The 13,004-nt window shown below is 35.7% G+C and overlaps 1 protein-coding gene and 1 pseudogene across 1 annotated transcript; one reads left to right on the top strand and one right to left on the bottom strand.

Annotated features, from left to right (window-relative positions):
• Window positions 1-19: 19 nt before the first annotated feature.
• LOC122147165 (pterin-4-alpha-carbinolamine dehydratase-like) lies at window positions 20-2,781 on the bottom strand. The gene is made up of 4 exons (XM_042768332.1): window positions 2,528-2,781; window positions 1,130-1,261; window positions 904-984; window positions 20-556 (listed from the first exon to the last, which is right to left on the bottom strand). Exons 1-4 carry the CDS (start codon window positions 2,528-2,530, stop codon window positions 464-466), a joined length of 309 nt encoding a protein of 102 aa, XP_042624266.1. The 5' UTR covers window positions 2,531-2,781; the 3' UTR covers window positions 20-463.
• LOC109078937 overlaps window positions 2,639-13,004 on the top strand; it is a 26,213-nt pseudogene continuing 15,847 nt past the window's right edge.

Below are 13,004 nucleotides of genomic sequence, written 5' to 3'. Positions count from 1 at the left end.
ATTAAACAGTAGGCAAGTGCTTTGGCAGATGATTCATTGATTTCACAGTGCAAAAGATGGCAAATATTCAGTCTAATACAATTAACTGAGGCACTAATCATGCCATCGCTGGGTCACATCAAATGAAAATAAAGGCACCATATATTTACGTTTAAAAAAGGACTATAAGCCATAAAGCACAGTAAGGTAATATGGCTTGATCGGTCTCTTTAGTGTCCTAGCAATTCTCATCTCTGATCTGTAGTGCGTTTATGTATTGTGAATGTAAAATAATTTAAAAGATGAAATTTCTCCTGACTGTTCTATTAATACTTTTTGGGAAAATATTAGGCGTAACAGGCAGACTACACACAGTCAAAACTGATATGGTGATAACTGAGGTAAAGGAAGTTTCATAATATTTTTGGTCCAGTTTTACAGGCTACAGAGGTTGACTGACAAGCTGTCAAGTGAGAGGGTCTATTCAGAGGATAGAGGCCTGATCTATGAAGGTTGCAAGGGTGATGTCACGTTGCGAGAGTCCTCCACATTCATGAGTACTGAGGGTGATCTGAACCTACCAGAGAGAAAACAGGCAGACAGAATACAGTCAACATGAAATCAAAATTAACTGCATTAATTGACCTTCTTTAAAACACATTCCTAGTTTTATTGACAATTAATCAGTGCAGAAGGAAAAAAAATTCTTCATTATCATTAAAATTAAATTTTTTTCTCCTCTGAAACTTTTATAATATATATTCTAAATTATATTATTTACAATATATTTTATTATTAAATATGAATAATTTCTACAATTAATAATTTATTTTATAATATTAAAAATAAATACACTACTGCAGTCAGCCATGGCCCCAAATTTATTACAAAATGGTACACTGATGAGCCGTATTTTCTATTTACCTTATTATACACATTAAACCATTCAGGGTGATGATCCATTTTCTCAGCCTGTAGTGCTACTCTGGACATGAACCCAAAAGCCTAAAGGGGAAAGAGCATGTCCTAGCATTGTGCATACAGTACATAAAAGTGTGATGCAAGCAGCATGTATATGAATTGTGGTGTATATAACTCTAAATAGTTTTATAGCCTTAGTGTCTCTTGGCAGTTTTACAGAAGTTATTACCTGGTTGAAGTCTTTGAAGAGGAACTCTTTGTAAATGGCATCCCTCCCCACCACCTCCACCCACTGAGCGTTCCTCATCATGGGCAGGAGGTGCTCCCTCTCCTCCATAGTAAGAGTCTGGATCTTCCCAGCCTGAGTGTTTAAAACAGTTCTGTTTGAAAATATTCTACAGTTCCATGTATATGGGTTTTGTGTACTTTGTACAAATGTTACAAATCATGCCATCTCAGAGTAAAATGTAGTATGTACACAGAGATAAACTAATATTGTGAAATGTTTTATTTACAATTAGTGTTCAGTTATATTATTTAACTTATTTTTACTTAAAATAACTTCTAGTAATTGTATTAATTTCTATTGAATGTGTGTGTGTATATATATATATATATTTAAACTATTATTATAATAATAATTATATTGAATATACTTAGATATAATCATTATTTGTTAATAGAAAATACACATTTGAAATGTTTTGTAGATATAATCATTATTTGTTAATAGAAAATACACATTTGAAATGTTTTGCACACTCTTAAACCAAGGGGGATGTGTCGGAAAAAAGCACTGTGATTGGTTGTTGTGAACCCCATAAGGAAACAATAATGACTTGTTTTTTTTTTTCTTTTTAAATTTTAAGAGACTTCCACCATATTCCTGTGGTGGCTGGAGTAATGACATTCCTAAGCTACTTAACTCTTCCCTTTTGCCCTTTCAGCAAAGATCACGAGCTTTAAACAAGTGTTACAATAAGACTTTAAAATATACATCTATAAAAAGGTAACTGACCTGAAAATATAGACTTTTTATATAGGCTTGTGCAAAACTTCTGTAATCTGTAAAAGGTAAATTAAGCTCATTTGTGTCAGCATTTTCTTTTGTACTAACCACACACTATTGTCCCAGACTGAACCTGTGCTAACACACGTCAGTCATAATGAAGCTCCAACACTGATAAAGCTGACTGACATCAACAGGTCTCTTAGCAAGTCTAATCTGCTGAACTAATGCTGCTGCAGGAACAGACACGACTCGAAAAGAAAGCGAAGTAAAACTATGTTTGTTATATTAAAAAGATTAACAGTGCGAAATATGGTAATGTCAACATGCGCACTATAGAATGTGATTTTAAATCTACACGAACAGGGTTATATAGCAAAACCCTGAATCGGCAAAAAGTCCTTTACTCGACTATCTAAATATTGTTCGTTCGTATAATAGGCAATAAAACAACAGATGTGAAAATAAAAATAACACCATACTTGCCAGCCATTTCCAATATATCTGAGGCTTTTCGTTATGGACAAAGTGGTTGTTAATTCACGTGCGATACGAAAAAATAAAAGTAAAAAGGTTTGTATGTTTATATGTTTTATTGTATGTGTGTTTTTTTCTTACCATGTTGTGGGCGCTGTGCGTGTAGAGCTGATATGGTCTCGTGCAAGCAGCTAGATTTCAACCAGCAGTGAGTCCAGAGCGCGAGCTTACGAATCCTACTACGATGAAGGGATGTCTTACGAGTTGCGTGTTTGGACGCTCTTGAAAAGTCACCAGGTAACGTCAGCACGCACTATTGAATATTAATATATGGGCCTTGCTTTTGCTGCTGCGGCTGCCCTGCCAAAAGCCTGATCAAAGTAGGAATGTGTTTGAGATTCCAAACAGTGAGAGAGTATAATTAATCCTGTACAAGCTGGACACAGATGAAAGGACTTATCCAACAATCATGCAGATCGGATAAAAAACAATGACCTCTAATAGCAAGCGTCTGTTCAGGAAAAAAATGCGAGCCATTTAATGTTAAAATGACTGACTGAAAGTGGCAAAACAGGAAATTATCCCTATTAAGTAAAAGGATTCATCCAGGGCCACACACACATACATGAGAAGTTTTTTGCCTCTGCTTTTTCTCCTAAGATAATATAATTTTTATCAAGATCATTTCTGTTCTTCTTTTCTACATTTAACGTAACATGTTTGGGATACAGATCATTGTGATTTGTGCCTTCTATGAATATGAAGTATCATCCATTTTCGCTGTGTTCTATATTCATTTTTATCTAGCACATACTATTTCCTTGTCCCTTTCCTTCCTATCTTTGGTCAATTTCATTCTCATCGTCAAGTGCGCTCGTTCCTGTTGGTGTCGTCAATCTGGCAACCTGCATGTGCCAAGTCTGAGGAGGAGGGGCCGGGTGAAAAATAAACTCCAAAATTTTTCATCGGACTGCAATACCTAGTTCAACCACTCGGTGTCAATCCTACATACAGCACCTTTAACAATGAAGACAATCAATTTCATGCATGTTTTTTCATTTTTTACTCTTCTCTTTTAGCAGGGCTGTGTGAGAGACTTCATAAGGTAAGTCACAGGTATGATATTCAAGTTTTTAAAATATGTATAAGCATATTCTTTGTATTCATAAGATACTGCAATTTCTGTCCTTTTTTAGTTTACAAGCTAAAAATGGATGAGGCATTGCTAATATTCCATGATGAACTTCCGTACAATGTTAGTGTTTACTACAGCTTAGATTACTATTATAAGGTATTTTAGAAAAAATGGGCTTGATAGTGACTTTTCATTTTCAAAAAAAAATAAAAATAAAATGATTAGTGATATAGAGACATAAATATGGATACATTTGCATGCACAATATGTACAGGTTGAACTTCGATGCATTAGAAGTTTTATGAAAAGTATAAACATTTATGTAATATACAAACCTGTAGTGCCAGTTTGAATGGTCAAAAATGGCATATATTAAATAAATATAATTAAATGACTGCTATCTACCTATACTACAGTGTCTTTATCAGCCTCTTGCCACAGTTGGGAATGGCCAAAGCAATTTTTCTCTGGTGGTGAGCACACAATTCACATTGACTCTAAAAATCGCATCTATGGATGGAGATGGCACTCTGTGCAAGTAAGAATCACCTTCAACTATCCCTTCTTCCATTCATTGCAAAGACACTTGAGCAAGTTGTGTTCAACCAACTCTCTTTGTTTGTACTACAGAACAACCTCCTGGACAGCAACCAATCTGGCTTCAAAAGCGGCCACTCAACTGAGACTGCCTTGCTCTCGGTTACTGAAGCCCTGCAACTCTGCAACTGGCAAGAGCAGCTTCCAGATCCTCAGTACTCATCTTGTTGAATCTGTCTGCTGCTTTTGACACAGTTAACCAACAGATTCTCCTGTCCACTCTCAGAAAGATGGGCATCTCTGGAACTGCACTCCTGTGGTTTAAGTCCTACCTCTCAGGTAGGTCCTTCAGGGTGTCTTGGAGAGCTGATTTTTCTAAGTCACAACTTCTTGCTACTGGGGTTCCTCAAGGCTCAGTGCTTGGACCACTTCTCTTCTCCATCTACATGACGTCATTAGGATCTGTCATTCAGAAGCATGGCTTTTCTTATAACTGCTATGCTGATGACACTCAACTCTACTTCTCATTCCAACCAGATGATCCGACGGTAGCTGCTCGCATTGCAGCCTGTCTGAGAGACATTTTTGGCTGGATGAAGGACCATCACCTTCAGCTCAACCTTACTAAGACAGAACTGCTTGTTTCATCACAACTACTCTATACAGCTGGGTTCGTCAACCATAACTCCTTCCAGGACAGCCAGAAACCTAGGAGTTGTGATTGATCATCAGTTAAGCTTCACAGATCATACTTCTACAACGACCCGGTCCTGCAGATTTGCCGTATACAACATTAGGAAGATTAGACCCTTCCTGTCAGAGCAAGCCACACAACTTCTTGTCCAAGCTCTTGTTCTCTCCAGACTGGACTATTTTAATGCTTTCTTGGCGGGCCTTCCTGCATGTTCAGTCAAGGCTCTGCAACTGATCCAGAATGCAGCAGCGAGGGTTGTCTTCAATGAGCCAAAAAAGCTCACGTTACTCCTCTCCTCATCAGGTTACACTGGCTACCAGTAACCAAATCAAAAAAACCAACTCACTCATACAAGACTACCACACCACCACACGCGCAGCACCAATATACCTAAACTCACTAGTTCAAACTTATGTGCCCTCCAGAAGCTTGCATTCTGCAAGTGAACAGCGCCTTGTGGTGCCATCCCAAAGAGGTTCAAAATCACTCTCACGGACCTTTTCCTGGACTGCGCCCAGCTGGTGGAATGACATCCCAATTTCAATTCGAACAGCTGAGTCTTTACTCATTTTCAAAAAACACATCTTTTTCGCCAGCACTTGACCAACTCATAATAGCACTTACCTTTTCTATTCTATTCTATTCTATTCTATTCTATTCTATTCTATTCTTGAAAAAAAAACATAGCTACGTGTTCTGTGCTAGACTAACTGAGACTTGTCATGGCACTTGTATACTGTTGTTGTTCTCTGGCTGCTCTGATTGCTTCTATTGTCCTCATTTGTAAGTTGCTTTGGATAAAAGCGTCTGCTAAAGGATTAAATGTTTAAATGTTTAATGTTTCAACTACACCTCAACATGCTAATTAACATAAACATATGATACTAATATAGTATACTTACTAATATACAATTATAACTAACATCATCCTCAATAATGATCCTTTTTAACTGAAGAGTTTTCAATAACCCTGCTTAAAAATCAGGTACAGAAGACCTTACATAAGCTAGATATATAGCCCTAATAGCAGCCAATTGCATTTGCAGTCACTGAGACTATTTATGACCATGTGTTTGAATGTGACCTGGCTTTAGTGCTGCCCTTTGGAGAATACCTCACTGTGCATTGATCGCACTGCATTTTGGGGTTAACAAGCTGAAATAATGATGAAAAAAAGACCTTTAAAACATCAAAGTTTGGGGGCCTCTCACAAACCCCAGCTGGGATGTTGGAAGGAGGAGACCGTAGCAATATTTAAAAACAACCTGGGCCTCAAACAGTCATCCAGGTTTGAGCCATTTTCAAATAGGTTGTTGGGGGTGTCTGATTTCATAAGACAAGTCACAGTATCTCTCCTACCGTATGGCTGGGGTCTAGTCTTCTTTAAGATCAATACTGAGGTCCCTTTCCAGACCGAGCCATTATCGATTTACCTTCTCCTCCAAAGAATGTGCTGGGCACTATGTCATTCCCAGGATGATCAATAAAGGTTTATAGTGAACAATTTGGGGGATGAAAAAGGTGAAATGGGTTCAAAAGTTGCAATTCACTCTGTTCCCCTCTAGATGGCCCCCTTCAGCTTCTTGTATCATTGTTTATTTTTCCAACTTGCTCTCCATGCTACTTCAAAGAGACATTTTTATATACAATACAATCATAAAATTCAAAAATATTGGTGGTGAACAATATAAATCAACTGGGTTTTTGTAAATATACGGTTGATTTTTGGACTACTTTAGGTAAACAGTTACATGACAGGTTACTTAAATCAGTCAGCAAATAATTTATGGTTTACAAGAAAACAAATTCATTAATCTAAAAAATGTTGGTTAAGATGTGTAAAGAGTGAAAGCTTTTTAAACAAAACATTAAAAATTCAATAACCACCATCATGACTGTAAGGATGTGATGGTTGGATCAGTGTTTTATTACATGTTGATGACATTATTTCTCCTCCCTAGTCTGAGTCAGACATTTGAGGAAACTGGCCATTATTCTCTCTGGATGAGGCAGTCTGGATTGCTAAATGATGTAACCTGTTCTCTTACTGTGGATAGGAGTCCGAATAATGCATACATGCATAAGTATACATGTTGTGTAATTAAAAACATGAAATAAGTCATCAAAAAGACATGTATTGAGTTCCAAAGTTCAGCAGGAAAGCGCCTTTCTCATATCCCAGGAGTCAGATGAGACTGTATTGATCCGCTAAACTGCTCGTTTCTTGAAAAAAAAACAGCTCAAAGAAAAGCTTTTCTGCCATGTTTGTTTTGGAAGATGCCCTGGGAGGGGAGCATTGTGGGAAATACATTAGAGGAGCGTGAGGGATTAAGCATAATGGGGTTTTGAAAGCACCACGCCGTAATGCGCCGTCTACTTTGCAATAGTGCAGATTATGTTGTAGATCAGACTTTTAAGGGCAAGTAGCCATTATCTGTCAGATATATTATATCCACAGTGACAAAAAACCCCCCTATATAATAAGATTCCACCATCAGCACTACCTGCTAATTACAGTACACTGCAGCACCTAAGAACTTCTCACACAGCTTAAGTGATGGTGCTAGTGATCAGCAGATGTTAAGAAGAACTGATGAGGGGACAGCAGGGAAAAAATACTAGTCTGTTTTCAATTGAATTGCACTAACCAGGAGTGATGACGTTATTGTTTTTTGTTTTTTGTTTTTTGTTTCCAGACTGATATTTTACGGCTGTCTTGGACTGAAAAATAGAAACTCTGACCTCAGTTTTAACTCGGTCTGTGATGAATACAAGCAGTAAATTATACAAACATACAGTAAGTGGTCTACTTGACCTGAAACTCTAATTTACATTTGGACTGCACTGTGCAAATAAGAGTACCTTTAAGTGTTGCTGATTTTCATCAGATTTTCAGCATTAATTGTATTACTTTTCACTACAAATAAACACATGACAGCAATTGTCCTCAAAGCTTAGTAGCTTTTGATTACAGTAAGGATTTTCAAACGTTTTGATGCCATAGACCCCCAAATATGATGACCGCTTCCTAAAATAAAAAGGGATTTATGTATTTTCAGATATACAGACCAATTTTACTGTGTGCATAAAATATTATTCTTGATATTATAGAGATGGCATGCCTCTAAAACTAAATAATTAGCTTTCTTATTGTACAAAAGGCAAATCAAATTGTAGTTTGCAAGAATGAACCCCATAACATATATGCAGATTATTATTATTTTTATAATTTACTTTACCTTTAATAGATAAAAAATTATGATTAATGTACTGTTAAATTATGTTTAGAAAATCTAGATTTTTATTTCTTTACTGTTAAAACTAGGGCTGACAATATATTAAAAAACTGATTCATTTCATTATTTTCAATCTGCTTTTAGAAAGACAATAATCTAATAATTAAATCAAATTGTAATTTAAAAAAATAAATGATTTTTTTTTAGCTTTTATATATATATATATATATATATATATATATATATAATATATAATGCTTAATTATGGACTCCAGTTTGTACACCCTTGGATTAAAGTCCCTGTTTTAGAATGTTAGTTTATTTAGTTGTTTTCTCACTTGCAAACGATTAGTTTCTCTTGCCTCTTAACTTAATGGACATCTGAGGCATGACAAACATGATATGCTTAAAGGTACTCTTAAGTGGGCACAGTGTTGGATGTACACGCAGTGTTTATTTATCTCAGGGCCAGTTTGTCCAGGCTCCTGGACTCAGTCATCACTATAGTATCATCACAGCTTCACTGTTTCCGCTTGTGTCATCAAGTGTATTCACGTTTTGATCAAATGGTCCTTACTGTGTTTCCATTTTTCCGCAAAAGGTCTCCACTGTCCCATTGAAAAGCAATGGCTTGAGATCACCGGGTGCAACATGTCCATTTGATTAGCCATTATATTCTGTGTGAGGGCTTTTGTCCATGTTCTGATTATAAAAGATGATAAACGGTGGGCTTCCAATTTAGGCCTTATGTAAGCATTATGTAACAATGTTGCTTCAACTCAATTTAGTTTCTTTGAAAGTGTAAAAAGTACATCAAATGCTGCCGTCTGATTAGTAGTTTTATCTAGTATACACAAACTCAATAAAGACATCTGTACCACTTCCAAATACTTGGAATGTGATGCATCTTTGCTTCCTATTTTACACCTTCCCTTAAGCAGTCAGTATCATGGAGTATGGCCTCTGTCAGCCGATATGATCCATTCCATCATGCACTGTGAAAATATTGCCTCAGTACATGGCCTTATTGGAGACCCAAGGCTAGGGTTTCATAGATTGATGGTACGCCTATAGACTGGTTTCAGATTACATAAAAGGACACTGCTGGATTCTTGAGAGCTCCCTCGTGGCACAGCATTGGTGACAGAGGCTGTTCAGAGCAAAAGCTGAGAAAATCGTAGAAACTGAACATATTTGTAACCCTTTACTTTTTAATTACTGTAACAGACTAATTGCTTTCTTCAAAACGCATTCACAGAATCCTTATTGATAAGCAATAAAAACAAGTTCTTGCAATATTTTTTTTTTTTAAAAAACAGCAGTTGTTTGTATAACCATTGCTGTTATGTATTTGATATTGATTCCTCAGCACCGTTGGCGGCATTCTTGATTCTGGCTTTATATCACTGTATTTTGCGCCTCTTTGCCTTATATAAATAGGTAACAATATTACCTGTTTTTCAAAATTTAAGGTCAGTAAGATTTTTTTTTTTTTAAAGTAGTGAATACTTTTATCCAATGAGGATTGCATTAAATTGATCAAAACTGATGGTAAAGACATTAATAATGATGCAAAAGATTGATATTTTAAATAAATACTATTCTATTGACCTTAAAACATGAAAAAAATGTGTTTAACTGATTAAATGTTTCTTGAGTATCAAAGCAGTATTTTAGAATGATTTCTGAAGGATAATTTAATGTTAATAACTAAAGTAATGGCTGCTGAAAATTCAGTTTTGACATTACAAGAATAAGTTACATTTTAAAATAGATTAAAAAAACAAAGAAATTCTTTTAAATTCCAATATTATTTCCTAATATTACTGCTTGTACATTTTTTTTTTTTTTTTGTTTGTTTGAATAAATGCAGCCTTGGTGAGTATAAGAGACTTCCTCAAAACTTTTGAACAGTACTGTGTAAACATAACTTTTTTTAAAAAGTTGATTAAGTTGATTTCACAGTAAAATATTGTTTTATACCACTACAGATGCAGCTGTACACAGAGGCTAAAGAACCATATCTGCAGTTGAAGGTCTCAAGACTACATTGAAATGGTGAGGGCAAAACGGTTCATACTTGATACAATAGGAACAGATGTTAAGCATCATAAACTGTGCATTTGTTTATGGTTAGTTCATAGCAATTGTAATCTGCAATTTCCAGGATGATCACATCTAAAAGCAAATGGCTGATAGAGATATACAAGGAGCCTTGTAGAGGATATAGTTTAATTTTCTGAGATTTTGTCTGATTGTCCTGGTCTGAAAGTTTGATTAGCTTTGTCTGCGGCCTATCATCCAGTTGTTTGGAGAGCCAGAGCAGGAAGAGGGAAATGCTAATTCCTTTGTGATGGATCTCACTGCTGTCACAAGACCATATGGTGAATGGGAACATATTTCTTTGAAAATGAGAGAAACTATTCATGCTTCCCGAACATGTACTAGGCTGCTAATGCTCCTCAAATATGGCCAAAGCCATGACTGATTTTAAACATGAATTTATTTATAGTATGCACATTTGACAAACCATAATCATTCATTTTTCCTGACAAAACAGTGTCAAATGCTAATACAGTAAAATATATGTTATAAATATGTGTATGAATGTAAAAATGCATATGTATTTATGTGTATGTGTGTGTATATATATATATATATATATATATATATATATATATATATATTATATGTATGAATATTTATTGTTATATTAATGATATATTACACATGTAACAGTAATATATATATATATATATATATATATATATATATATATATTGTGGACAAAAGCAAATTAAAGTCATCAAGACTGAAGTCACTGGACACATTTCGAGGGTATGTGCCAAAAAAAATGACTTTTCAGTTATTTGGCCTAAAATGGTAACTTAATTTTGAACCAGCGGAACTCTAAATTCTATGAACTTATTAAAACCTATCAGTTGTCATTGGCTTGATGGCGGCATTCACTCAGAGAATGTATTGTGGGACTAAAGAGATTGTAAGGGGTCACAGGCTGGACATACACTCATTCGAGCCATTGTTTACAGAGGCATCATCTCTAATATATTTTGCCTCTGTGGAGGGGAACAGTGGATTGCTGTTGAGCAAGGGTGATGTGATTTAATCGAGAAGCCTAGCAGGGCTTGATAGTTGGCTCGGGGGCAAACGCAGAAGCACGCCTCTCCCGAAACAGGAAGCTGCTATGGCTTTGACCTCTCACTTCCCAGTAATTGATGTAAAAATACAAACAGCATATCAGCACATATTCAGCAGGCTGTAGATCTGGAGCTGGAGAGGATATGACTTCCCAGATCAAGATGTTTGTGTAATGGATAATCCATGTGTGTTGCAAAAGTGCTTTTCCGATAGCAATCACCAGTGACAATTTGTACTATCATGGACAGTAAGAATAAACAAGCTTTTATGGTTCTTAGACTTGCCCGTCACCATACATTTTTTTTCCCCTCAGCCTTTTTATGTGAAACTTTCAGCACAATTCATAAATGCTCCATTCACATTTTTAATGATATTCCTTGTAAACCGCAGTGCTGATAAAAACAGATGTTCCACTCAGTCTATACCTGCATTTTAAGCCTTTGGATACTAAACAGTCCATTTCCATAAGCTTAATGGTTTTATCAGTGTGGCTGGAGACTTTGGTTCTTTGTTTCAATGTTTCCTTCATTTCAGCCTAAGTATTCTGTAATCTGGCACTAGAGTGCTGAATTTGAATATGATGTAGACATCATCTCATACATATAGACTCAGAGGATGACATCACAGCTGGCTTGTCAGGTCTGTTGATTCATGATACCGAGGTAATATTAGATTCTTCAACAAATGCATGATATTTCACAAGAGCTTTGCAGCTATTGCGGGTCCAAAACAAAATCAACACTACAAAATACACATGGGATCTCTGATTTGGCTATACACTTTAATAATGTCAGTGGATGTCTTTGGCTCTTTGTGAGAATATCAACCTAGAGAAAGCCTGTAGCGTTGCAACTCCCTTGCTGTATAACATGAAATATGGCCTTGTCCAGCAATGAGTCAAAACTTTTCACTGAAGACAGAAGCATCTGTCATCCCTCCACCACCCTGGTGAAATTGTTATGGCTATGGTTTTTCTCAGAGCTGAAGAACAGCACCCTCAATTCATCAGATGCCATCAACATGATATATAGTATAACTGTAGAATTTGTTTGCATTTTAATTTTTTAAAAAGGATTTGGTTTTTAATCTCGCAAGCCAAAAGCCTGGAGCCAGTTTCCTCATATTTGTGATTACAAATTGACATTGGTGGTTTGGTCTTTGGTGATGACAAGTTACTCGAACAGCAAATGTACTTCAAAATGTGCTCATTTAGTTAAATATACCCCGTAATTTCCTAAACAGGAAACAAGACATTTTGCTAACATAAAGCCCTTTACTCTTCATGAAACATTTCGTTTTGTTCTTGGTGACTGGCGTGAAAGGGATAGATCAACCAAAAATGAACCTTCTGTCATCATTTACTCACCTTCATGTTGTTCCAAACCTGTATGAATTTCTTTTTGCTGCTGAACACAAAAGAAGATATTTTGAAAAAAATGTGGGTAACCAAATAGTTGATGGTCCCCATTGACTTCCTCATTGATTTTTTCCATACTATGATAGTCAGTGCAGACCATCATATCTTGGTTACCCACATTCTTCAAAATATCTTCTTTTATGTTTAACAGAAGAAAAAACTTTTAAAGGTTAGGACCAACTTAAGGTTGAGTAAATGATGACAGAATTATCATTTTAGGTGAACAGTACCTTTTATTTATGTAAATAAATTTGAATGTGAATCATTTTCCTATCATACTCACCTTGAGAGTCATGTTATTCAGCTCTACAATTTTTAATAGTTTGACATTTAAATATTTAATGAAATCAATTTTACCTGCACTAGTTTAATTTGATATCTCAGGCTTGTTACAGTGGAAACTGCAGTAAATAAAAATCACAGATGTGTTTTATATACAG

Source organism: Cyprinus carpio, chromosome A13, assembly GCF_018340385.1.
Source record: "Cyprinus carpio isolate SPL01 chromosome A13, ASM1834038v1, whole genome shotgun sequence".
NCBI lineage: Eukaryota > Metazoa > Chordata > Actinopteri > Cypriniformes > Cyprinidae > Cyprinus > Cyprinus carpio.
The sequence above is the reverse complement of the archived record's forward strand: the minus strand, read 5'-3'. Positions and strand labels throughout refer to the sequence as shown.

Coding starts and splice junctions, on each gene's coding strand:
- LOC122147165 (XM_042768332.1), bottom strand. Junction 985..1,129: donor TCTTCAAAGACTTCAACCAG/GTAATAACTTCT, acceptor TTTCCCCTTTAG/GCTTTTGGGTTCATGTCCAG. Junction 557..903: donor GGTTTAATGTGTATAATAAG/GTAAATAGAAAA, acceptor TCTCTCTGGTAG/GTTCAGATCACCCTCAGTAC.